The sequence below is a fragment of the Callospermophilus lateralis genome, chromosome 6 (assembly GCF_048772815.1).
Source record: "Callospermophilus lateralis isolate mCalLat2 chromosome 6, mCalLat2.hap1, whole genome shotgun sequence".
NCBI classification, from domain to species: Eukaryota; Metazoa; Chordata; class Mammalia; order Rodentia; family Sciuridae; genus Callospermophilus; species Callospermophilus lateralis.
In genome coordinates, this window is record NC_135310.1 from 47,531,515 (window position 1) to 47,559,073 (window position 27,559).

The window sequence follows — 27,559 nt, forward strand, 5'->3', positions numbered from 1 at the left end:
ACAAATGTGAGCCAGACAAGGCTTTCTCCAAATACCATTTTTTAAAAAGCAATTTAAACTAAGGTGACCATTCATCAGAGGTATTATCTATAGTAAAGCTAGCATCAGTCTATTCAGGTTTCCTATGAATGAGTTTCAGAAAAGAAAAATGTGCTCTTTGATTTTAATTTTAACTAGGAAGGGATTTTTTTTTTTTTTTTAAATTTCATTATGGGAAATTGGTTTCAGAGTGAGCCTCTCAACAGCCCAGCAAACAGGGCACCAATGAGAGTCAGGGGTACTCTGATTTGGCATAGTTTATTACAGTCGGTATGCACATGAAACTATGTAAACTCCAAAAAATGGTTTATCCTCCACAGTAACCAACAGAGTCTCCCTTTATCTTCCAGCACCCTTGCTACTTTATATACATTTCACAGAAAGTGATAACTATACGAAAGGGTTATAAATATGTTTTTTTAGAGGAAAAAATTTTGGTTCATATTGTCCATTAAAAAATGAAACACTCTCCTCTTTGGCAAAAGAGGTTAAATCCCCACAGCAAACTCAGATAAAAAATCAATGAACATGGGTATAGCTGAGATCTGGGCTACTCCAGAAATGTAGACACTTTGGGGTAAATTAAAGCTCTTTTTAGACAACCTCAGTCACTTTCATTGGAATACATTTCAAATAATTTTATTCTGTTTAGGGAACAATGGAAGTCACCAGCATGCACCTTTTATGAAGGTCATGAAAAGTGTGAGTTTCTGTCTTCAGCAATATTTTTAATTTGAGGTACAGAAACAACTGACAGTAATTCAGGCTGTAATTCTGTGCCACCTCATTACAATTTGTGGAAAAAACAGTTTGGGTTGCTTTTAAGTCTCAGCATTTGGCTTTGCAGTTCAAAAGGCAGATTTGCATTTGAAGGCTGCATAACATTTATGCAGTTCCTCAGAGCCCATTGCCTCCTGGCCTAGAGTAGCTGGAGTACCTGAGGGTCAGAGGATAATGGGCTTCTGTGGCAGGCCACTTCACATCTGCATCTGAAATGCAGCATAAGGAAACTAGCAGCTGTTGAGGTGGTGTGTGTCGTTATTCAATCTACAATTATGATTCCAAACAAGCAACCACCCTGGTGTGGTTTTCATACTTCAAGTAATTCCATTTCTTCCAGGAGAAGAATGTTAAAAATGCTTTTAATTGTAGTTATCAAAGGAAAGGAAATGAGCCACAATAACAAGATCAAGTTTAAACAGACCTGCTGTTAACACAGTATCAGATAATCAAACTTTGAAAAAAGTGAACACATACTATTACTATTTGTTTTTGCAACCGCTGCATTTTTCACTTAACCTCTGCGCAGAACTAAAATCTGACAAAGCAAACTTAAGTTACTTTAATTCTTGTTAAATACAATTCTGTACAGATTGCACATTTTGCAAGAAAGCAGCTCAATATCACAGTTAGAGAAATGAAAATGCCATCAGAATTTTTTCCTCCCATTTTTCTAGTCCAACAAAAACCAACAGGCTCTCTCACCTAAGGGTCAGAACAAAACCAGCTGCAGAGTTTTGTAAACAGTATGAGAAGTTCTCTCTAGGATCCTATTGAGTCACGTGCACGCACACACACAACTTGAACAGCACTCTCCCATCTTCCAGTGACTGGCCACAGCCGCAAGCTCAGTACCACAGCAGGTTTCTTTCACATTGTGTTCACAGAAGAGCGGTCACGGCTGTCTGGTTGAGCGGGGTGAGGCAGTCTCTGGGGGCTGAATAACCATCATTCACCCGGGGATTCGTCTCTGGCTTCTGAGAAGCGGAGTCTCTGTTCTCTGCAGCGAAGCTGCTGCTGGCTTTGGGCTTGTCGTAGCCCCTGTCCGCAGGCTTAGGGCTTTGTGGCAACTGATAGTCTCCGCTCTTGGTGGCCCCTGCCTCAGGGGAGAAGCTGCCGGAAGAAAGGGAATGTTTGTGAGCCGGCCTGGGCCCGGGAACGTGGTAGCCACTCTGGGCCGAGAAGGTGTGGGCCCGCGGCAGGTGCCGCTCCACGATGGGCGTGGCGTACTCGGGCTCCACGTGGGTCAAGGGCAGCGCGTACTCGTGGCGGCCAGCGCGCTGGGGGCAGTCGTAGTGGCTGCTGGCCTCGGCGCCCGTCCCGGCCTCGTCGGCGTCAGTGTCTATGGGCCGGAAGGTGGAGCCCTTCCTGGCGACTGTCCCGGTTCCAATCATGAGAGGCTGCTGGTAATCTGAAACCAAGCGAATAAAAGGCACAGAGTTTGTGCACGACGTAGGTACAAGGACAAGCCAGCTGCCTGTCGCTTGGGGATGCTCTGCTTTCCCCTCCACTCAACTCTTCACTGAGTGCCTACCTAATGTGTCCCAGGCTCTGTGGGAAAGACCACAAGCGAGTCACAGATAACAACCAGGGACTCTACAACCACACTGCCTGCTTCAGGAAGCCTCAAAAGGCCATAGCAATCTAGGGAAGGGAGACAGTAAATTGCACCTGAGGTAGAGGGAAAATAAGCTGCTTCTCGAGATGCCAATTTTAGAGGTGGAGATAACCCTGAGGAAAAAAGAGAACAACCATGAAAAGAGAGTTTGATATGGCCAGGAATGAGGGATGCTGATTAGTTTGTTTAATGGAAATGAAGAACAAAGCAGGTTGGGAGCTAATGATGATGGTGAAGATAATGAAAGAGATCACATTTGTTGAGCCTAACTGTGCCAGGCACTATTCTAAGATAGCAAGATATTCACAACTTAAATCTTTAAAAATAACCCTCTAGTAGGAATTATTACTTTGTTTTACAAGTAAGAAAACAGAGCAAGACTATGTTAACTTTTTCCAGATCACTTGGCTAGCATGATTCAAACCCACATTACAAGTGCTTGCTGTTAACCATCTGTTAGATATTGGGATGTGCTGAGTGCCTTGCTAGGGAGTTTGGTTTAATTCTGTAGAAACCTACACACTGGCACAATTAGAAGTAATTCTGAAGGCAGACTGAAGAAGGAAAGATAAAAAATTGAGAAGTAGCAAAGAGAGCTGACACATAGATGGCTTCTTAGGGACACTGTTCCTAACATTGGAAGAGTTTCTCCATATAGCTCCCCCTCCAGGGCAGGAGCTGTATTTAATTCATCTTCCTAGTCCCTCTTTTCCAGTCTTAGTCAAAACCTTGGTAACAAAAGTAGATTAAGGCCTTTCCTTACTAATGTTACTTTGGGCCATCACAATGAATCTCATTATGTGACCCACAGGTGTAAGAGACTCAGCTGAGTGGAGCTGCTGGATATATTTTGGTGTTGGTTTATAACCATACAGAGTGCAGGAAAAAATAACATTTCCACTTTTTTAAAGGATTATAGTGTTATTTCCATCCTGTCTCCCCTTCCTGCTGGGCAGCAGCTATCTGCTAGCATTGTCCTGGAGGTGTGACACTTACCTGCCATATCACTTGTGATGAGATCTAACTTTTGTGTCATCTCCTTCTCATTGTCATAGGTGATGGTAAACTCAGCTGACTGATGTCTGGCAAAGGGATATTTAATCTGCTTCCAACAACCTGAAACAAAGATCATGTGAAGCAAACTGATGTCAGAAATGTAATCCATGTACTCTAAAATGTGTTCCTTAATCAATCAGAGGTCAGGCTGTGGCTTGGTGACTGACAGTGACAAATGCACAGCCAGAATGCCTCAGGTACGAATGATGAGAATAGCATGCTAAGGCCAATACTCGATGACAATAGCAAACACTACTACAAGGATGTTTCCACTGGTTTTAAAAGTGTTTGTGTACTGATTGTGTCCCAGATTATCCCTGTGTGAACCATCTGGACATGGTTCTCTGTCATCCACACTAACACAGCATTCATGACCCAGAAGGGACAGCACAGCTGGCATTCAGACTCAGCATCTTCAGGCCTTCACTGTATTTTCTGGTAAAGTGAGGAAAGGACCAGATAGGGATCAGGTGCAGGTTTCAGAGTACCCTTAGGCCACATATTGCCCAAGCAATGAATTAGCTGGGGTCCAGAGAGAGACCTGAAGATGCTTAGAGTGCTGGACTACCTAAATGATGGGGCTGTTGTAACTTCTCCTTCATGACAGTGTAGTGACTTCAACTCCATGGCAAAAAAAAAAAAAAAAAAGCTTATGAATGATAGGGATAATATTGAACATATAAGTAAAGTGGCCATGAAAATTCTGAATTAAAGTACAGAGGCAAGCAAGTCCCGCATGATGGTGCATGCTTGTAATCTCAGCTACTCGGGAGGCTGAAACAGGAGGTTTGTAAGTTCCAGACCTGCCTGGGAAACTTAGCAAGACCCTGTCTCAAAACATATACAGAAAGAGACTACACACAATAAAATTTCTACCTTGTAGAAATTTAATTACCCTGTTAATTTAAAGGTTACTAAAGCTTAATAAAAAAATAGTTTCCCCCATCCATAGTTTTGCTTTCCAAAAAAAAGAGGACCCCAGTCAACATGAAACAAAAATATTATATGGAAAATTCCAGAAAAAAATTACAAGTTTTAAATTCTGTGCTGTTCTGAGAAGCATGATGAAATCTGGCACTGTTCCGGCTGAGGCTATGATTCATCACTTGTGTAGAATATCCACTGTGTGTATGCTACCCACCACCTTCCCTTTAGCCACTTAATAGCAGTCGCAGTGATCAGATTGACTGTTGCAGTATCACAATGCTTATGTGAACCTTATTTACTTAATAATGGCTCCCAAATGCAAACATTGTGACACTAGCAATTTTATTTCCGTATTTTATTATAGTTGTTCTTTTTTATTGTTAGTTATTATTGTTGATTTCGTACTAACCTAATGTATAAATTAAATTTTATTATAGGTATGCATATGTAGAGAAAAACATAGTATGTATAAGGCTCAGCACTATCCATAGTTTCTGGCATTCACTGAGAGTCCCCCACAGATAAAGGGGGACTGTGGTATAATTATGAGCCACTGGGCTCCTTATGTTTTCAATCAGCAAATCCTGTTACTTCCTCAAAGACAGAATAAAATTGCAGATGAAGAACGGATTTAACCAACCTGTTTTCTGGGCCTCAGCTGATATATATGGATTTCCTTTCTTCTTCCTCCTGTCAAGACAAAAAATCCTATTTAATAATTAAAAGCAAATATATCTACCTCTGTCTCCTTGCATAACATAAAGTTCATAATAGTACTTACCTCATAGAGCTGATGTGAGGATTAAATGAGAGAGCAGCTGCCATGTGCTCACAAAGTCATATGAAAATAGGGTTATATATAAATTTATCTCACTTATAATAATGGTCACAATATTTTCACTAAAGGATGTGTACTAATTTTTTGTATATCAGAAAGTAATGCCTTATTATTCTATTTTCACATTAGCTCATGCAGTCAATGAATCCTGAAAAAATTCCTCATGACCATGTGCTCTCACTTCATCTCAGTTTTGTACACTAAAGTACAAAATTGTCGGTGTCTTTAAAAGAATTTAACTCAAACATGTTAAGCTAAGAGTCACAAATATCTTCCTGAAGCTTAGAATTCTATGCCCTTGCTCATGTTAGTAAAATTCTTCATTCTGTTTGCACTATTATACACATTGACACATTATGAAGCTGTTTAAAAGGCAGAAAGAAGACTTCAGAATGATTTTCATTTAAAAAAATCTAACTCCTGAAATATGTTATAATAAATATGGAATAAGCTCCTTTATTTTATACATGAGAAAATTGGGGTTTGGAGAGACTGGGATGGGATCATAACATGGGCCTCCTTGTTTCCATTTAATAAGTCTTCCTACTGTACAGGTAGGAGAGAGGACACCTCAAAAGGAATGTGTCAGTGCCCAGACTCTCCTCAACAGTGCTCACTGATTAAGCCTTTATCAAAGGACAAGAACTGCCTTTCATAAGACATCAGAATTTTTACTTCTATCTAACTTGTTTTTAAAATAGATTATTATTTTATCTTGAAAGCAGTCATGCTGCTCTACATATGAATATCCAAAAAGTAAACATTTTGGGTGTATGATTGCTTACATAATTAGAGGAAAAATCTAAAAATGTAAAGTCACATACTTTCTAAGGGCGGCAAAGACCCCCATTCCAGCCAGCAGAAGGGCGACAAGTAGCACCAATGGGATCGCCACAGTTGTAATGTTTATTCCTAGAGAAGGGGAAAGCCACCATGTTACAACATAAAGGACCAGTAAGGGGAATAGTTAACTAAATAATGGTATATCCATTGAAAAAATACCATAAAGATATTAATAATTGTTTTTTAACTATGTAATAACATTAGAAGAGTCTCATGATATGTCAAATGAAAATATATGCAACAAAACAGAATGTAAGACATGCTACTATTTTGTCTTAAAGTAAAAAATATAAATACAGTTGACTGAATACAATGGAATATGGTAATTATCTATAGATGCTGATTTATGGTTCACCTTTAGCTTCTTATTTATATTTTTCTAATCATTCCAAATTTTCTAATGTTGATATGCAAATTATATTCTGGGGAAAATAAAGCACTTTCAATGTACATTACCTGAATATACAATTACGTGTTCAAAATTCAAAAAGTATGAGAAGGTATGGGGAATAAAATGACTTCTCTCTCCCTCTCGGTTCCTCTTCTATTAGAATCCAAATTGTGTTTTTTGATATTCTTCTAAAGATATGGGAATTATTCCCCCTTTTATACAAATGACCATATAGATTGCTCCATAACTTATGTAAGTTGCCAGTGTATCTCAGACAACTTTCCATATTACTAACACATTCTTTTTTATGGCTGCAGAATATTCAATTATACAGATTTGCTATTATAGTTTTCCATAAAATATGACCTGTTTGAAGGACATACAAGTTTTTCTACTCCCAAGATTATATCAAATAGTTGTAAACAGAGAGATATCATTTTACATATGTGCAAATACCACTGGACCATCTTCTCCAGCATTTATATGATAGAAAAATAAATTCTGTTAAAACTATTATGCTAAATCTTGTGGGGTACCAGTTACAATACTCCTTATGAAACCATGAAACCGTAGCTTCTCTACCTGTGGGCATGTCTTCTGAGGGGATGGGCTTTGTGATTGTCTTCTCGTCTCTTTCGGTTGAAACATCAGTGTTTGAAATTGTTTTGTGCCATACCAGTGAGTCATTCTCTGGGAAAAAAGGGTGTTGGAGAAACCACATTAGTAACAATGATGTGTGAAGGGGATGACAAGAATCTAACTCACTGACTCGCCGTGAGTCCTACCACCATACATTTTCTTTTCTAACCTACATTGCCCCTGATTTCAACACACTGTAGTGTCATAGGACCTTAACTCTTCTTGGACAGGTAGCAGACAATGTGGATGTAGCAAATAAAGGCCAGATTCCTCTTTTGGGGCAAAGACACATTCATATTGTTTTCCTTAAAATAATTTATTTTATGCTCAGGGAGAATATTTATGTGGATTATATTTCATGATGGGTGAACTAAAAAGTTTATTTTATATACTCATGTCCAATCACCTTATTCAAGATAAGCCAGATTTAGATATAATCTTTAAAAGCTTCTCTTCTTAAAACTGAACATAAAGGAATTATCTGAATAAAATCAATGTCATTCTGTTTTTCCTTCTTTCTGACAGAAGTTTGAGAGATGTTAGCTCGTGAAGAAAAACCTTTTCTACGTAATGCTAAGGGGACTTACTGTCTTGCATATTTTTAAGTCACAGAAAATTTGGTGCTATGTGACCTGTGGAAAAAAGAAAATGCTTTAAACTATATGATCTTGTGGGGTTTGTAGGAATAAACTATCACTGGAGAAATTTTAAATGATCAAATTCTTAAGGAAACCGTGATCCTTACCAGTGGAGGTAAACAGAAATCGCTTTTCTGACAGGGAACCACTGAAAGAATAAAGACAGATACGAGGAGTGAGTGGCTTCATAGATCTGAGTGACCCATACAGGGCCTAGTCCCAGGGCTCACAGAGCCTTCCCACAGATGCCGCCTCAGTAATCTCTGTGACACCCTGTGGGGCCCACTGCTGTTATCTTCATCATCATATTTTATGGATCAGGAAACTCAGGCCTATGGAGCTGAGACACTTTCAAAAATTCATGCAGGTGACGAAGACCAGGATTCTGAGACATTGCTTTTGAGTCAAAATCCTGTACTGTTTCCCTCATGCCACATTAACAAATGGCCTTCTTAATAGAGAAGGAATGTACAGAAATATAGTCTCAAAAACGATCATAAATCCCAATTAATACACGGTGACAGAGACAGAAAGGACTACTCCCCTGAAATCTCCCTTCACTTCAGCAATCACCTTAAAAGCCCCATACTCATTGTCAACAATCAAAGACCATGGAGAGAAATGAAGAAGCCCAGTCATTTTTATAAAATGGGCAGGGCATGTACAGCTGCCTTTTCTACAGACTGCTCTACTGTTTCCCTAAGGAGCACTGCTCTGGGGACTGATGGCCTCAGCCCCGTCTCCCTTTCCACAACCACACTTCTACCTACTCTGGCAACCAGCACCAAGCCACGAACTATGTCCTGCTTCTGCACAAAAAGGCAGAAAAGCTGGAGAGAACTCACGACATCTCAGTGACCTGGCTGGAGCACTCCTCCTGCTACCAGATGCTCTTCCTGCCCTCCTGACACCCATCCTCTGGCCTTTGGGCCCCTGTAGCTCTCCAGCTTATATTACCCACATAGGAGAGCTTACCAAATCAGCCTAGTTCTATGGTTGTCTCCTTCAGTGAAGAGATGCTAAAGCCCAAGACCATCTCTACCTTAAAACAAACAAACAAACAAACAAAAATTCTCAGCAAGTCAGTGATGTGAAAACTACATAGAATGAATAGAAATTCTGGAATCCTCAGTGTTACTCCCTTGTGTAGTACTTACTATATTAGATACTGGAAATAAACCTAAAAAGTAATACACCATGGCTGCGTTCAATTATTTCACATTCTGAGAATATTTCTTACAATTCTGCTTAATTCTGAATTATATACTTTATGGGAATAATGGAGAGAGAGAGAGAGAGAGAGAGAGAGAGAGAGAGAGAGAGAGAAGGGAGGGGAAGTGAGGGGAGGGAAGGGGAGGGGAGGAGAGACAAGAACGAAAACATAAAACCCATAAAGAATCCAAAATAATCTGTTTAAGAATGTAAGGACCAAAGTAAGGACCTTCCCATCAAAGGCTCTCTTGAGAAGTGTCAGGTAATAAGGCTCTGTAATAGATTTTCTCCTTCACATTGTTCGTCTACTCTTAAGAACAGCCTCCACAAATCCTGGACTTCCACATAAAGGTTCTATTATAATCTCTGCACTGAATATAATGCAGGTGCCAATCATCTCTCCTGTGAGAAAACTTAGACCACTTGGGCCATGAGACCTGCCTACATTCAGCATTAACGACGATGCTGGGACCAAGACCTAGCTTTCATCACACTTAAAAGAAGGTGCACATTGTTGCAAATAAATTTAAAATTTATTCTGAGAATCCCTTTTCTCTGATTTTCTCTAATGTTCCTGTACTGAGTCTTACACTTGAAATTTGGCCCAGGTAAGCCTGAATCATACTGCTGTGACCATGAAAGCCTATGTTCTCTCCCACTGCAATGAAAGAGTAAAATGTTTATTTTTACTTCTTGATGACCAAAGAGAATGCATGTGGATAGAGGGATAACTTTGGCATTGACAGGGAGAAGAAGACAGTAGGCAAGGCTCTGCTCCTAACAGGTATGTCAAGCTTTCTTCCAGTTTCAGCATAATATCTTTTTCTCTTTTGTTCTACTGAAGTAGCCAAAAGTGACCACCTAGAGAATGCTATAGGTAACTAAGCCTTCTTTCTCTTTGAAAAAAGAAAACAGCCCTGGGGAGTGGGAGGTGGTTCAGAGGTTCTGGCACACTGGAGTGAATGAATTCAGATTATAGGAATGAGGAGACTCCCCGAGGCTACAGAAGCAAGCAAGAATAATCTGATGTAAACACAAAGAAAGGCTTTCCCTGCGGATGGCCAGAGCCCTCATCCTCTGTCTGAGGTCAGTCCCTCTTCCTGATTCCATTCTGGTCTCCTCGGATCAAGGAAATGGCCTGACCCGGGGATGAATCCCAGAACCCTGGATATTTACTTAAGGGACTCCTTCTTCCTCAGCTGCAGTGCTTCCTTCTCTGTTTTTTCCTGAACGCCAAACAATCATGTGTGGGAACAGAAGTTCAATGACCGCATGTACAGTGGCTTCCCAACAGCAAAACAACACGGATAAAAACAACTGTTCCCTGAAGATTTGGGAGTTCAAGTGAGTGGAAGTGACTGTATTAACATACAGTTTATTCGTGACTCAGAGCAAAAGTCATAGAACTAGAAGGAAGAAGAGACCTTGATATAATTCTGGGCTATTGAAATCCCACCAAAACAAAAATCAGACAATTATTTTAAATAACTATGTGCAATATAGAGCAAACCTTTTTCCAGTTCTTTAATGGTTTAAATTTACGTGGTGTTTTTTTTTGGGGGGGGGCATGGACATTTAATTTCAAATTACATAAAAGTTATCTACATGTATTACGTCCAATTGATGCAGAAATCATTGAAAGAGTGAAGGCTAGTTTTTTAATCTAATAATTTGTGTGTGTGTGGGGGGGGGCAGGTGCCAGGGATTGAACTCAGGGGTACTCGACACTTAGCCACATCCTCAGCCCTATTTTATATTTTATTTAGAGGCAGGGTCTCACTGAGTTGCTTAGCATTTCGCTTTTTGCTGAGGCTGGCTTTGAATTTGCTATCCTCTTGTCTCCGCCTCCCAAGCCAGTGGGATTATAGGCATGTGCCACCACACCTAGCTCCAATAATTTTAATAACTTTTCTTCAAACATAAAATAAAATCCAAGCAGTATGAGTTAACCTTTATCTATTTTTTTTTAAACAAAAGAAGCATCTGATTGTATACAAACATAGGCAAGAGATTTGAATCCAAACACCAAGTCTTCATTCCTATTTGGAGACAAAGGTACCCAACAGATCTACCCTGGGGCCTCATATCTTCCTGAAATAGCATACTAGTGTCAATAGAAGAAACCATCAAAAGACTAGAAAGAGAGAAATCCTCAGAAGTCATGATCAAGTGGACGTTAAAAGACAGTGCATAACCAATCACTTTTACTATAAATCAAGGTCTAAATGTTAATGTTCCAAAAGTTTGGAAACTCACTTAAGTTTTTACATATGTGAAAAAAATGTGTGTGTGTGTGTGTGTGTGTGTGTGTGTGTGATTTTATTTATTTGAATGAGGATTTTAATTTTCTAAAGGAATCCTGTTACTAAGCTGTTATATCTTCAACTTTGGCACAAATTTAAAGACTAATTTATCTCTGATTGTTCAGATAGTATGGAAAGAAGACTTTGTGGCCTTTCATAACTAGAAATCCTATCCAGAAGAGGAAAGTAAATAGAAAGTTGTATAGGTAGAAAACACCTCCATGGGTGGGGGGTAACCCTGCATGTCCAATGTGTAATGCATACCCTGTCCTTAAGGTATGACAACCTTTGTGGATTACACCAGTAGAGCTGGTGAATGAGTTAGACTGGATCACACTTGCAGGTTGCCCACTCCTAAACCAGACTGGGAGTTGCCAGAGTTCTGCTGTTTCTCCTTGGTCACCCACTAGCCTCCTGCTGGCCAGGAGCATGAGGACAACACAAATCCCCTCTGGCGTCCCTCCTCAGACCTTGACTCTATCAGGGTATTCTTCCTAGGCCTTGTTCCTGCCTCACATCAAACCCAAGGCTCACCCCCTTCATGATAGTGACCCAATCAACTTCCAAACCCCTCTCCTATGAGCCTGGGCCAACATCCCATCTTGAAATCGGTTTTAGTCCCAAAATTTACTTGTGACTTCATTATGTCTCTTTTTGGAATTTAGAATATGTTTTAGTATAAAAACATTTATCACCTATGGTCAGGATCACTATTTGATTCATGACATTGCTATGTTGTAATACATTAAAAAAAAAAGTAGACAAGAGGAAAATTGTGTAATATTCTCGCCATATTCAATGCTGACTTACTTGGGAACCTAGTTACCACCCAGAAGGTGATTTTTACCCGAGGGGCCAGACAGTGAGGTTGGAGATCTTTACACCGCCTGGTGACTGGCAAGAAGACAAGGTTCCTGTAAGCATCATCTGCCATAGACATGCTGGGACTCACTAAGTTGCTGGCTGAAAGGAAGGGCAGCCACAGGCATACTTAGTCATGTCTGGACGCAACTGATAAGGACCATCATCTAGAGACAGACAGAACGCTGGAGCGTAATAACAATGAGCACCAACTTGGAACTGTATATAAACCTCCTGTCCTGAGACATCAGAGAGATTTTCTCCAAGGACATGGGTGAGACTGGCTGCCTTGCTCCCTAGACTGACTCCACCATTCCTGACGTCCAACTGTCAACTGGAGAGAACCACCCGACAATGACAACATTTAATCTTCATCTAGTGGCATCGGAGGTATTTTGGGGCTTGTGGTTGCCCTGGGATTGCATGCTGTGTTTGCTGTGTTTAATTACTGTCAATTGAGTTAACTACTTTTGACAATTAGTGTGATCACTTATACACTTGCATTCAAAGACAGTCCGCCTCCAAGTAATTATTAAAGCACTGCTCACGACACTGACTTACTTTTTCCCACTTTTGGATCCCCAAATGCCTATACTCTCTGTCTTGTGCCTTATCACTGGGACTAAAACTATGTAGAAACCTGTCCAAAAAGACAGAGCTGAAGTACAAAAAGACATTTCCAGGAGCACAAGGAGAATGAGGAAATGAAAGAGAAATCTGGGGGCTCCCTCACTAGTTGTCTGTCCTAGAAGAACCTCCTTCTCCACCACTCCAAGCTGCCTATTCACATATGCAGACATCTGCAGCACAAAGCAAGCCTGCAGTGGGTTCCACACAGCTCTTGTGTTCTACGTCTGGACTCCCAGGAAATCTGAAAGTATGGAGCGCGTAGGTTAAAATGTTTAAAGCAATTGACATACTGTTTCCTTATGAAGTAAAATGAGAAGATAACACCAAGTCAAGATCCTAACAACATTAACAAAAGTCATTTTTTTTTTTTTAACTTCCATTTCTTCACTACTACTCATCATTAAGAGACTATCTCTAGGAAACTTCTGGGAATCTCAGTGGTTCTAAAAGGGTTTATTTCAGTTTCCTGTCCCCTTCAGTATCTTAAGTAAAATCATAGATAGCTAGTAATATACTGAGACTATAAAATCAAAAAAAGAATAAGCCTTTATTCTCTCCCACTAAAGCACCTGAGAGTAGAAATACTCCCCTACTACGAGGCTTCAGATGTGGGCCATTTTAATTTACATGTCAGCCTAATGAGTGGGCTTTTTTTATTACTACATTTATCTTCCACACAGAGACTGTAAATGCTGCTTAAGCACTCACACTTATTTATCCCAGCTGGCAAATGCTTGGTATCACATCCCTGCTGCCCTTTCAAGGCTGTGAGCTGATTAATTATGGCCTCAGTACTAGTTTCCTCTTAGAACAAAAAGTAAAGTACTTACATCCTTGAGAGCACACCATTGGCCAGGATGCCTTCATAGCGGCTTATCCCCTTGCGCAGAAGCACACTGATCCGGCCACCCAGTTCATCTGCAATTATTCCTGCGTGGATAGCAGCTTTACACAATAAAGAGGTCTGAAACACAGCAGAATCATTGTTCAGAGCTTACCGAAGAACACACTTAAGATTTGATTGGAGCTTTCCATTTTTATTATGTGGTAATTTACAATAATGCCCTTCCCCCCACAAAGAATAATGCATTCTGGTGGCCATGGCTTTATGCAGTCAATTCCCACAAGCACTCTGAACTGGCCCCTGGAGCTTGTTTTGTTCTGGGGCAAATTGTGTGGATCTGCCAACCTACACATGTGAAGAAAGTCACCTTTGGTCTCTGAAGCTCCAGTTGATCTGCCACATGAGCAATTCCAATGCTAAGGGAGATGAAGAATGATCTACCCAAACACTAGCAAATTTGCAAACTCATCTGCAAATAAAATGGTGGTTATTTCAAGCTACTAAGTTTTTAGGTGACTTGCTATGCATAAAAAGATAAATAAGTCGGGCACACCAGTAATCCCAAGAGCTCAGGAGGCTAAGAAAGAAGGATCACAAGTTCAAAGCCAACCTCAGCAAGAGCGAGGTGCTAATAAGCAACTCATCGAGACCCTGTCTCTAAATAAACTACAAAATAGGGCTGGAGATGTGGCTCAGTGGTCCAGTGACCAAGTTCAATCCTCAGTACCAACAAAAATAAAAATTAAAAAAAGATAATGGACCTGACTTAGACCTGGTTTGCCAGAAACACATACTAGGTGTTGAGAAGGTGAACTCTCCATACCAGAGTCTCATCTATTAATTTAGAGATTCAGCAAGGCTTCAAAACCATAATGGTAGCAACAGCCAAAGAACACAAAATGGAACAGAAAATTCAATGTGGGTCTTGGAGAAATGATGAAAACATCACAATCCACAGCCTTATCTGATTTTCTGAATGCTTTCAGAGAAAGTCAGCCAGCAGGTGCCTGCCCAGCCCTGCCTGGCTTGGGCGAGGCTTCGGCAGGCTGCAGGATGTTCTGGCAAACTGAAGCAGGAACAACTCACTGGCTCTGGTTGATACACAGTGATGGGATTTGGAATTGGGTCTTTTGGAAAATGGGTCTTCAGCCTGACTAAAACTTTCCTGTGGGGCACCCAGGTTCCGAACACAGAACTATGTGGGAAAGTAATATGGCAGACAGGCCCAGGATTGAAGAGCTGAGACAATCATTTTGTAAATAAACTTCAGCTATGTTCCACTTCCCCCTGATAGCTTATGCCCAAAGAGAGAATAGCAGCTCATGAAATTGTGAATATCAATAACTGACCTTAGGAGTTACTCTGTGGTAAGGAGTGCTATTTACCTTCCTTGTAATAGAAAATTTCCCTTAGATTTAAGTTACATATTAGCAGGACCAATGAGACAAGTCACATTTTGTAAGTATAAAAAATAAATAAATTTGAGAACTTTTGTAGTTTTCAATTTAGACACTTCATATTTTCCAAACTAGACTAGATTTGCAGAGAAAGTCAGTTTTGTACTAACTGCTATCATAGCCAAAGAGAGGGAAGACTTCATGACAGAAAAGAAAATGAGAATGCTGAGACCCAGAGGCAGATGTTTCCTGACTGGCGGGTGGGGTGGGGTAGGGCAAATTTCATTTTTTTTTTTCTGAATTTGCTTTCATTTAAAAGAAAATATCCTATCACTGGCTTAGATTCTTAGGGTATAAAATGGAGAAGCCAGTTGTAAAAAATAAATAAATAAATAAAATAAAGTGCTGAATTTAAATTGAGTTTGTCATCTGGTTCTGTCTCTAACCCCACTAGATAAACTGAGTCATTTCTATGCTCTTGGCCTGGCTTCCCAACTCATCTGGGCAATGAAAAGGACTAGATCTTATCTAGTGTCTATTCTGAGGTTCTGTCACCCTGTGATTCTTAAGAGTACCCAGTGTACTTTTTGTAGGGTCCATATATGTCTGCTTCTCTAAAGAATGAAAACCAAATCAGACCACCAGTCTGTTGAGCAGCTATTTCGACCATCCTTAGGACCATGCTTTCCTCGGAATTCTGCCTCGGGATGGGTGGGTCTTTATCCCAAGAACCCTGCCCTATGTAGAGCTCTCACTGGTTTCAAGAGTGCAGATTCACAGGTCAACAAGCAGCAGAACCTCCCCTCATCTTTGTCCAACAGATATTCTCATTTCCTACAATACCCACTACTGAAGAAATCCAAAGGCTTATGCCCTTCGTATGGAATTTATCTAATTGCAACTTTTATTTTTTTCCCTGATATTTAATGTAGGCCATAGGATAAATCTCCAAGAGAAGAGCCATCAGATCTGCCTGTCATATCACTGTAAAATTACCAGCCTTTTCCATGATTATTTCCTTTTAAAAAAAATTCATCAGGCTGGAAACATATAGTTCAATGGTAGGGTGCTTGTCTAGCATGTGTGAAGCACTAGTTTGATACCCAGTACTGCAAAAAAAAAAAAAAAATCATCCCCTTGCCCATCCAACTTAAACAAAATTGATGTCTATTTTAGTGTAGCTTTTTGGCATCAATTTAAAAAATTCACCTTCATTGAATCTGATTTCTTAAAAAAAATTCCCTTTTGAGTAGAGATAAAATTTATACTGTGATTATCTAGCTACATTTGGAGTCTTAACTCTCACTCAAATGTAAATATAGGAGAGCCATATCATTGGCCTGTGTTAATTACTGATTTACTTTAAACAACATTTATTAAACAAAATGAAGTAATTTAAGTATAATAATTCCTCAGAAATCGGAGGAGAACACCTGCAGTTGAAGATAGACCATGTCATCTACACTAAATATTTTTGAAGCTCACTAAGCCACAAAAGATGGTCAAACAGATTAGCATGAAATAAGAGTAAAGCAATTGTCAAATCACACCATAATTGAAGCATTTTCTTAAGTCTTTCCTTAGGAAAATCCAACTTGTTTTAAAAAAGTATTGATAGGGCTGCATGCAGTGGCACACGCCTGTAATCCCAGGGACTTGGAAGGATAAGGCAGGAGGATACCAAGTTCAAAGCTAGCCTTAGCAACTTAGTGAGGCCCTGTCTCAAAATAAAAAATAAAATGAGCTGGGACATGGCTCAGTGGTTAAACAACCCTGGATTTAATCCCAGGTACTAAAAACAAACAAACAAACAAACAAACAAACAACAACAACAAAAAAAAAACCCAAAAAGTATGGACAATGCATTAAAAAGAATTGAATATAAAAGTCAACATTTTAGGTTGTGTTTAAGCATGAACCAAAAACAGTAAGTTGGAATAAAGAACAGACTTCAAAATGTTGGTGGAATGATGGTAAAATGATGGTAAATTATAAATATATTCTAGGGCTGGGGATGTAGATGCCTGTTCTAGTATGTGTGAGGCCCTTGGTTGGATCCCCAGCACTGGGAGGGTGGGTTAAAAAAATAAAAATTAAAAAAAAAAAAAAAAAAAAAAATATATATATATATATATATATATATATATATACATACACACATAAATATACACACATAAATATAAATTTGTATACATAAAAATTATAATAATATAAGTACACACATAATTATATTAATACCTTCATAATTATTATATCAATATTTTCTTTTTTTTTAAGAGAGAGAGAGAATTTTTAATATTTATTTTTTAGTTTTCAGCAGACACAATATCATTATTTGTATGTGGTGCTGAGGATCGAACCCAGGCCGCACACATGCCAGGCAAGCACACTACCACTTAAGCCACATCCCCAGCCCATATAAATATTTTTTTTTTATGAAAGAAACACATTATTATAGAAATGTTGGAAAATATAGAAAACAATAAAATCATTTCCTCCTCACTCAGAGATAATCATTCACAATACACTGTATCTCCCTGAGTCCCTGAGACTTTCCATGAATGTATACATGAGGCCTGGTTTCTCTTCTTTCCCACTTGAACTAGGAACACACTATATGGACTTTATTTTATATTACTTCTTGATTGTTTTTTGAGAAGGAGCATTACCAAGATGAACTAACTAAGCCATGTTTCCCACTTAAAAGCAGTAGGTACAATCAGCAGGCTTACAGGTGCCAAGAGAAAGACTGTTCTGGAGGCAGGTAAGCAGGTCTTAAAGAGAAACCCACACTGCTTGCCTTGCTGACATTGGAAGCAGACACCAATGCAGATGCCTGAATTCTAAGGAGATAGAATCCAGAAAAAGACCAGTTAAAGTTGTCATTTCTTTCCTCTCGACAGATCATCCCCCATCTCCACACCATTGTATCCCTCTGCACACAAACTATGGCCAACAAATTTTTGCAATGTCTACATGAGTTTTTCCAGCCATCCTTATCCCATTTTGCATTGTTCAATTATTTATTACATGCACCTGAAATTGGTCTCCCTATAACTTTTATCCACTGATTCTAGTTTTGCCATTTGGATCCACACAGAATGAAACAATGTGTTTGCTATAACAGCTCTTTAAAACAACATATTCTCTCCTGAAATATAGCACCTGCTTCTTCAGTGACTCCTCTAGTATTTTGCTTTACAGATTCTATCATCCTAACATAGGACATGCTTTGGTTTTGCAAAGACTCTTCCAAGAAAGACTTGCTACACTGAATACATTTCCCAAGATGAAGATGCCATCTGGAGCAAACTCTAAGACAATGCCTATGATCCCTGCCTCCAGATACCCGCCTTGTAGAATAACCCTAGTCTGTGGCTGGAGTTGTGACATTCTTTTAATTCATAACATATGGCAAAGGAGGGGGATACCATCCCTGTGAAAGTATTACATAAGATTGTAATCTGTTTTATTAGGAGACTCTTTTACTAGAAGATTCTCCTGTAGTGGCTTTGAGGAAGCAAATGGCCATGGTGGGAAGGCCCACATGACACCAGCTGAGGACAGCTTAGCCCCAGTCCATGAAGAAACTAAGGCAACAAATCCCAAGTAACCAAACGCTGCAAACACCATGTAAACTTTGAAAGCACATCTCTGTGAAGCTGAGCCTGGGAAGATCGGAGCCCTGGCTGACACCTTGGGTGAACCCTTGTGAGATCCTAAAGTAGAAAGCCAGTGAAGCCACACCCAGACTCCTAACCCACAGAAAATGAGAGATAATAAATACATGTTTTTTTAAGTCTTAAATTTATGGTAATATTGTTATGCTACAATAAATATCTAATATTCCCACCATATAGACATATACAAAAAAGATACTAGTCAACTTTTCTTTAAATTGATTAGCTTTCAAAATACAAATTTTCCCTTTAGATAAAAATCATTCTAAAAGCAAAGGGTGCCAAATCAGTTAGTAAGTCAATGGGAAATCTATTTGCCAGCACTTGCAGATCAAGTACAAAATCCACCACGTAGGAAACCATTTACCTGTGTCACTGAAAAAGATAGCTGTCAAGAGGCAGCAAGATTAACACCCAGGGAAAGAAAAACCTATGCTCTTTCTCTTATTGTACATAATTCTTAATGCTTCTTGTACAAAACAGTAAAACAGAAAATTAAAATTTTCTATTGTTAGGGGAAAAAACCCTGTACTTCAACATTTTAATTCTTTGAGCTTATTTCCTGGGATCATTTGTGCCAAGTAAATCTTCAAACTTAAGAAGTATAAATCATTTTGAGATTAAAATAATTTACATGTCAACTGAATATCCTGTATCAAACTTATAATTAAAAGCAATACAGGGAAAAGGAAACAAAAAGCAACATAGTAAAATCTGCCACTATCAGAATCAGGATGTACTAAAAAGTAAAAAAAAAAAAAAAAAAGTCAAGTTTTTATTCCTCTCTGCCAGAGATAAATTGTCAATCTTTAAAATGTGTAAAAGGGTATTTCCCCCTATGCTTGAAGACATAGATGAATAACTTTAAGAATAGTTCCAACACTATATAGATTTTTCAATTTCTAATCATTCAAACCAATTCCCCAAAGCCAAGCTGTAAACCTATTTTAAATTGTAATGTTAATTTTTAAAAACTTAGATACCAGATTTCTAGCATAGAAATCTGTAAATAAAAATAAATGAAGGATTAGGTATCTGTAGATAGGATATATAGCTTAGAAAAATGATCTCCTGGGAATTTATTTTTGCCTTGAAATAATGTATATAATCTAAATGGTTTCACTTGGCACAAAAACTGGGGGTGCAGGGAGGGAGGGGAGAGGGGAATAATCTACAAGTGGAGGGCAGATGGCTTTACTGGGCTCAGATACAATGTCACTATTCTGTGATGTGAATATTCATGTCATTTGCTCTATTATAGAAACCAATTGAAATATTAAAGAAATAAATAATAAGAAAAGGACACAAATCTACAACCTCTTTTAAAAAGTAAACGGATGCTAGTATTTGGATCTGGAATGTCCTCAAAGGACCATATATTAAAGGTTTGATCTCCAGACCATGGCACTACTGGGATGTGGTATAAACTTTAGAATGTGGGCTTAATGGGAAGAAGTTAAACTCCTGGGAGTGTGCCCCACAAAGGAAACTGTAGGACCCTTCCCATTCCCTTCTCTGCTTCCTAGCTGCCATTAGGTGAGCAGCTTGCTTACCACATACTCCCCCATGATGCATGCCCTCACCATAAGCCCAAAAGCAACTGGGCCAATTGGTCATGCACTGAAACCTCCAAAACTGTGAGCTAAAAATAAACTTATCTTCTTTTTAAGTAGATTTATCTCAGATATTTGTTATAGTAATAGAAATCTGACTAACAAAACTCTTGGTGTTGAAAAGATTTTGTTTTTCATTTCATTTATAATATGCATAATTGGAAATGCTAGAAATAGGAATTAATGCATGCATAGATAACCTTGGTTTTAATTTAGTTTCAGAAAAGAGAGAACCATGCATCCATTTAGAGTTTTATATATTAATTCACTTTGAAATGAATTTAGACAAAGCAACCAACATTTCTTTTAATTCCTTCCCTCTCTGCCATTACCCTCAATTACTCACATCTCTATAGCCATCTATTATGTTCCCAGAAATGTCTCCTGCTATGTCTCTACAACCAGCTGGGCAGAATTTGCTGGAAAAAGAAAAATAATTTGTATTTATTAAATTATACTGAAACAGAAGAAATATTATACTATACTTAAATTTAAAAGTACTTTCTTTTATAGAATAGAAGGGGATACTTGCTTTAATGACAAATCACAAAACTGACTCATGAAAACAAGTTGATGTAAAATGTTAATCTAAAAGCAAGTTTTACCCAGTAATTATTTATTTTATATGAGGATTGACCATAAACTCTATACTAAACAATGCGTTTTCCTAATGCGTTTTGATTCAAAGATGTCTAAGAAGTATTTTTAAGGTAAAAGAAAATTGTCATCTATATAGTGTAATCTCATTTTTATAACAACAAATGCTTAAAATGTATAATAATTTATTTATTTTAAAAATAGTTTTTAGGGCTGGGGATATAGCTCAGTTGATAGAGTGCCTACCTTGCATGCACAAGGCCCTGGGTTCAATCCCCAGAACCACACACACACAATTTTTTTTTTTTTTAGTTGTCAATGAACCTTTATTTTATTTATTTACATATGATGCTGAGAATCCAACCCAGTGCCTCACACATGCTAGGCAAGTGCTCTACCACTGAGCCACCACTCCAGCCCCTGACAATTTATTTATTTAAATATTTTTAGTTGTATATGGACACAATTCCTTTAATTTTATTTAGTTTATGTGATGCTGGGGAATTGAACCCTGTGGTTCACACAGGCTAGGCAAACACTCTATCACTGAGCCACAACCCCAGCCCCTGACAATTTATTTTTTATGAATAAAAATAAGGTAAAAAAGAATGCTCCTGAATTCTCTCTGAGAATAAAATTGTAAGGAATTTTCACTCTGTATGCTATATTTACCATAATATCTTCAATCTTTGTGCTGGCACTGATAAAAACAGAATGGAAGCTACATATGCAAATTTAAATATTTTAGTAGCCAAATTAAAAATATAAAAGTCATAATTAATAATATACCCCAATTTGTTCATTTTTACATGTCATAAAAAACTATCAATGAAGATATTTTACTTTCTTTCTTCTTTTTTCCTTTTTATTTTTTTAAACTTAGTTCTCAGTAACTGAGGTGTATTTTACACCGTCAGCACATCTCCATTTGAACTTGCCCCCAGTTCAAGCATTTGATAGCTACAAGTCACCAGTGGTTACTGTACTGGGTAGTACTCATCTATGTATGTTTAAAATTAGGGTTTGGTTTACTGAACAGCCATCTTTCAAGAACCTTTCGAGAAGCACATTATGAAATATAGTGTGGCTGAGGGTCTTAGAGATATGAACAAATTGGGATATATTATTAATTGTGCCTTTTACATTTTTAATGTTACCTCCTAGCTAGCTGTGTGACCCTAATACTGCATATACTCCCTCTTCATTCAGTTTTTTTCACCTTTAGTTCCTTCAAGAATTAACATATCAGTAGGATATGAGAGAGAATGATTTACATTTATGAAATTAAAAAAGGAAGCTAAGTCTTATGAGAACATTAATAGCTTTGAAGATGAATGACATATGCTCTAGTTTCTATATATGCCAGTTAATAGTGTTTACTTGGTTTGTTTAAAAAGAGTGTGCCAGACCACATTCCAAAATAACAGCTGTTTTTATTGCATTTCCTTTCAGTTTTCCCTTGCTGTCTCAGCAAATTGTACTGTAATGACAACTAATTATCACAACTATCCAAATAAATATACCAAATAAACTATCCCAGTAACCTTTTGGAGTACTGGTATTAAAGCAGTAATCAAGGAATTAACAACTAAAAATAGTGGGGAATCTTACTTTAGGTTCACAATTTCTTAAGAGTCAGTTCTCTTCATGTCTGCATTTAAAATGTTTTGGATATCAGGAAAGTTAAAAGGTGCTAATGATACATATAATGTGAGACCCCTGTAGAGTCAAAACAGTAATAGCTCTGTTTCAAACACATGAAGAGCAACTTTAAATAAAATACATAAAGACTAAATAACTTTATGTGAGTGAATCTAATCCAATTTTGCTGTCAAATGAATTTAAAGTCACATTAATCAGATTAATGTCACCAAATGAGTAGCAAAGGATTTCAAAGTTTTTCATATTTCAGGATTATGGATGAGGGATATGAATCCACTACAAAATGGCTGGCCTACAGCTTAGACCATCTGGCATCATATTGCCACCCTGTGGCCTTGAGTATTTTTCCTATTTCTAGGTTAGAAAATGACCTCGGATGCCCAGAGGCCTTATCACTTTGAAGGCATGGCTGGCAAAGCCTTAGAGAAGCTGGAGTATGTGGGTGTGGGATAAATGGCAAGACTACAAGGCAACACTGCATTGTTACTCATTTCTGGTTTTCCCTTTCCTCTACTATACAGTATTAACCAACACTGGAGTTGGTTCTGTACATAAAATAATCACATTCAGAATGTCCAAATGTCTGAGATATTATAAGCACAGGTTGTTAAACCCTCTCCCCTGGGATGTACTTTAGTAGCTGTGTGGGCCTAGGCAAGTTACTTAATTGCTCTGTGCCTCATTTTCAGGATAAATAAGAACACACCTTATAGGAACAATCGCATGAATTATTCCTGTGCTAAGTGCAGGGAGAGCCACTAAGGAAACACTCTAAAGCACTACAGTTTTTGTGGGCAGTGATCTCTAGACAAGCGGTTCTCAGCTGGGGGTGCTTTTGCTCACCAAAGACTTTTAACAATGTCTGGAGACAATCTTGGATATCACAGTTGGCATGTAGAGGGGAGAAGCCAGGGGTGCAACAATGCACAGGACAGCCCCACACAATGACAACCAGAAGCATCACCAGTGCTGGGATTGAAAATCCTGCTAAAGACCATTTTATTCTATAGAGGAGGAAATGTGTATCAAAGAGATTAAGTAGACATTCCAGTTAAAGTAAAGTGGGGAATGACAATTTTCATCTCCTTATTCTCAGTAGCTTTTTTTTTTTTAATTCTTTTTCTTTTCTTTCTTTTAAGTGGGAAAGACAAAATAAAGCCCTCCTTACCAACACTCACCTATGAAAGAATTACAAAAGTCACTCCCAAATACTGATCAGGAAAAAAGTGTACTCTAGACTCAATTATGGCTCTTTGGTAAAACAATAAGCAAGTTATAGCTCGTGGGCCAAATTCGGCCTGCTTCTTGTTTTGGTAAAATTTGGAGCGTAGCCATGTTTATTTGTTTACATGTTAGCTATGTTTGCTTTTTCACTACAACAGCAAAAGATGCTGTATGAATCCATCCCATGTATTCTAAAATATTTACTATCTGGCCTTTGATAAAAAATGTTTGCTGACCTCTGCTGTATTAAAAAATCATTTTTGTTGGGTACGGTGGCACATGCCTGTAATCCCAGAGGCTTGGAAGGCTGAGTCAGGAGGTTTTTGAGTTTAAGGCCAGCCTCAACAATTTAGCAAAGTCCTAAATAACTCAACAAAGTCCTAAATAACTCAGGAGACCCTGTCTCTAAATAAAGTACAAAAAAGGGCTGGGGAAGTGACTCAGTGGTTAATCGCCCCTGGGTTCAATCCAAAAAGAAAAAAAATCATTTAAAATATTCAGCATTAGTTAAACCATGAATGGTTTAAGTACAAATACAGTACTTTCTCTGATTTCATATTAAAGAAAACATAATGTCTAGCAACATGGCTGAAGTGCAGTTGGGACACCTATATTTACCTGTATTCTGTCTTCAAATAGTGGTTACCTCGTTCCAAACACGTAATTAAATCTGTCATAAATAAAGATAATTGCAGTTAGTAAACCAAGTGGAAATTAAGGCACTCATATTCTAAAGATTTCTTTTTAAATAAAAAAGACAATTTTAAAAAAGCATTTATTCATTATCTAGTTATCTGGATTTTCCTGTTTAAAAATAAACAAAAACTGAGGACATTATCTCTAGTATGAAATCAGTTCCTTTCCTTTCTTTTTTCTATCACTGTGAGGGTTTTTCAATGTTATCATCTAGTGCATGATAAGAGAATCTATTTTCAACAGAAAAACCAACACCAGTTAGTTATTATCCACTACATACCTACACAGATCCTGTGCATAACTCCCCTGACAGGAGGAAAAGAATTTCAAAAGCCCAGCATGGTTCCTACAGTTTCCCAGGAACATTTTATCAACAATTTAGTCAGTGGCCTCCAGTGACACAAAAGCAGGTATTTACCCAGAACACCAATAGCATATCAGTTTTGATCATTTAGGGTCAAGCACTTAAAACAGAGTATGCTTTCTAGAGTTATTTACATAACTAAACTAATATTCAGCAATTGGGAAGTTAAAATACTATAAATCACTGTTTTGTTTTGTTTTTTTTCCCCCTTTTTGATACAAGTAAATGAACCCATGGACACTCTTATTACTGAGTTATACCTCCAGACCTTTTTATTTTGTGAAGGGTCTCAGTAAGTTGCCCAGCCTGTCCTTGAACTTATGATTCTCCTGCCTCAGGCTCCTAAGTAGCTGGTATTAGAGATACCACCACAGCCAGAGATACTATGTGGATCTCAACAAATTCAGATAAACTTACTTCAATGCCCTAAATATTCCACTCTTGATATAATAGTTTTTTTCTTTCATAAACCTTTTCAAGAATCGTAGGAAGCAAGATACAGTGAACACTGGCCATGTGGCCCATCAGATCTAGTTAGCTGTGAAAGAAATGAACAGCGCATCCCTTTTCCAGAATATTTCTGCCAGAGGGTACTGAGGGCAGAACTTTTGGGCACCTCTGTGACCCTGGGAGGGAGTGAAGTGGGCTGCATAGTAATTACTCTGGAGTTCAAGGAGCCAGGACAGGAGGACACACTTTTTCCCTCTCCTCACTTTGTGTTTCCTTTCCCTTCTCTTTCACTCAAGGTTAGCTCCAAGGTTAAGACACCATGTGAGAGCACCTTCTGCATACTACTTAAATTGTGGGTGTCTCCTGAGATGGGGTCACCAGTTCAAAGGCTTGTCCCCTGAGGAAAGGGAAGCTAGGGGAGAACTCAGAGAAGACCAGGCCTTAGAAGGGCCAGGAGAGGAGCCCTGAAGAAGTATCACCCAAGGGGCTGGGGATGTGGCTCAAGCGGTAGTGCGCTCGCCTGGCATGCGTGCGGCCCAGGTTCGATCCTCAGCACCACATACAAACAAAGATGTTGTGTCCGCTGAAATCTAAAGAATAAATACTAAAAAAATTCTCTCTCTCACTCTCACTCTCTCTTAAAAAAAAAAAAAAAAGAAGTATCACCCAAGCCTTTTAGGAAAAATGAGATCCACCTTAGGCCACATAGGTCAACAGATCCATTTATGACATAATGATTCCATTCAAATCTAACCACCTCTACTTATGAAGACAGTTTTCTTCTCTTCCCTCACATCTTAATTGTGCACTTCAGATCACAATTCTGCCCAGAGAAGGTGATAAGTACTGAGAGGAAGTCTTAGATAGCATTTACAGATTTGTGTTGATTCTTATGCTATACCTGGATGGTCGCTGCTGGCATAGGTCAGCAAGAAACCTCGACCAGAAATGTGGGATCCACTCTCAAAACGGACAGTTACTTCACTTGTATTCAGCAAGAGTTCTCTCGGAACAGTCATTCTTCCACAATATGGACCTAAAAACAAAGCATACTAGTGGCACATTTCAAAATTTACACCAACTGAAAAAATTGCTTATGTTATTTCTTCCCTTAAGGGTCAAATTTATCACATAACACATAGGTAAGATTCTAATCCTTATCCCTCTGGAATTTTGCTTGACCTGGAGATTGATAATTTGTGACTGAGTTGTGAACTTGATAGGAACACTAGGCTAAGGGGTAAAGTGGCATAGGTTGTAGTTAGTTAATCATGAACAACCTGGATAGGTTTTGATTTTGAAAAAAGAAGACTAATAAACACAGATGCATTAGGTAATAAAGAAAATATTATCACAAGAAAGATATTCTAGGGTTGTTCTAAATTTGCTCAAAGAAACTCATAAATTCTGAGGTTCCAGAATGTAGACTGCCCAACGCATGATGAAAATCTTACTCATCTTACAATGTTCATGTTTGTCTCTGTCTTATAGAAACTTCTGCTTAAACCATACAGTGTATTTTGATGGATACAATAGGTTTACAAAAAGCAGAAAAATGTCTAAAGTCTTGTAATACCATAGTATAAATTATGTAGTTTTCAAAAAAAAATTCTTGAAAAGCAATAAGAATCTCAATGAACTTTACAAGAGCAAAATTACATTTGCAGCTTAAAAAACAAACAACAACAACAAAAACCTTTTTTAAGACCATTCAAATAAAAGTTTAGCTTGCAAGTGTCACCTTAAAAGTCAGGTAGGTAAAATAATCTCTATGAAATAGGGATTTGGATGCAAATTTGGAAGAGAGGTATTCTTCATGAACTTCTCTCAAAACAAGAACAATGATCAAGTTAATGAAAGAGAAGGAAAGGAAGAAAAATGACCACTTCCACTCAGTGTGAATAAAACTGTGTTACACAAACCACAACCAACAAAGGGACTGAACTGTTTAACATCCAGGAGATCATGAATCAACTAATCCTTTCTCTCTAGCTATGAAGGATTTGATCTCTCTCCTATCCTGTCCAGGGTTCACTTCTGGAGATGTGACAGAATAAGCGTGCTGGGTGCTTACCTGCATGCCCTGCATCTCTGCTGTTCCTTATTATTGAGTCATAGTTAATTCCAAATAAAAAATGACCATGTCCTTCTTTAGAAACATCATCACATATAATTAAAGACTAAATGCTGCAAATTACTTAAAATAGTATACCTAGAACATAGTGAAATCAATATAAAAGCTTATTAAATAAATAAA

The 27,559-nt window shown here is 38.2% G+C and overlaps 1 protein-coding gene across 3 annotated transcripts in view; it reads right to left on the reverse strand.

The window, feature by feature from the left end:
* Positions 1-439: 439 nt before the first annotated feature.
* Dcbld1 (discoidin, CUB and LCCL domain containing 1) overlaps positions 440-27,559 on the reverse strand; it is a 60,021-nt gene continuing 32,901 nt past the window's right edge. Inside the window, exons 3-12 of one of the 3 annotated variants that reach the window (XM_076858314.2) lie at positions 26,204-26,338; positions 24,411-24,462; positions 20,656-20,728; positions 13,606-13,739; positions 7,877-7,917; positions 7,075-7,182; positions 6,083-6,170; positions 5,061-5,110; positions 3,434-3,553; positions 440-2,230 (exon numbers count right to left, since the gene is read on the reverse strand). In XM_076858314.2, coding sequence (XP_076714429.2) covers positions 1,701-2,230; positions 3,434-3,553; positions 5,061-5,110; positions 6,083-6,170; positions 7,075-7,182; positions 7,877-7,917; positions 13,606-13,739; positions 20,656-20,728; positions 24,411-24,462; positions 26,204-26,338 — 1,331 coding nt within the window. In that variant the 3' untranslated portion in view covers positions 440-1,700. Of the gene's footprint in view, positions 2,231-3,433; positions 3,554-5,060; positions 5,111-6,082; positions 6,171-6,562; positions 6,681-7,074; positions 7,183-7,718; positions 7,764-7,876; positions 7,918-13,605; positions 13,740-20,655; positions 20,729-24,410; positions 24,463-26,203; positions 26,339-27,559 lie in introns of those variants that run through there. The other 2 variants (XM_076858315.2, XM_076858316.2) reach the window with 2 other exon arrangements.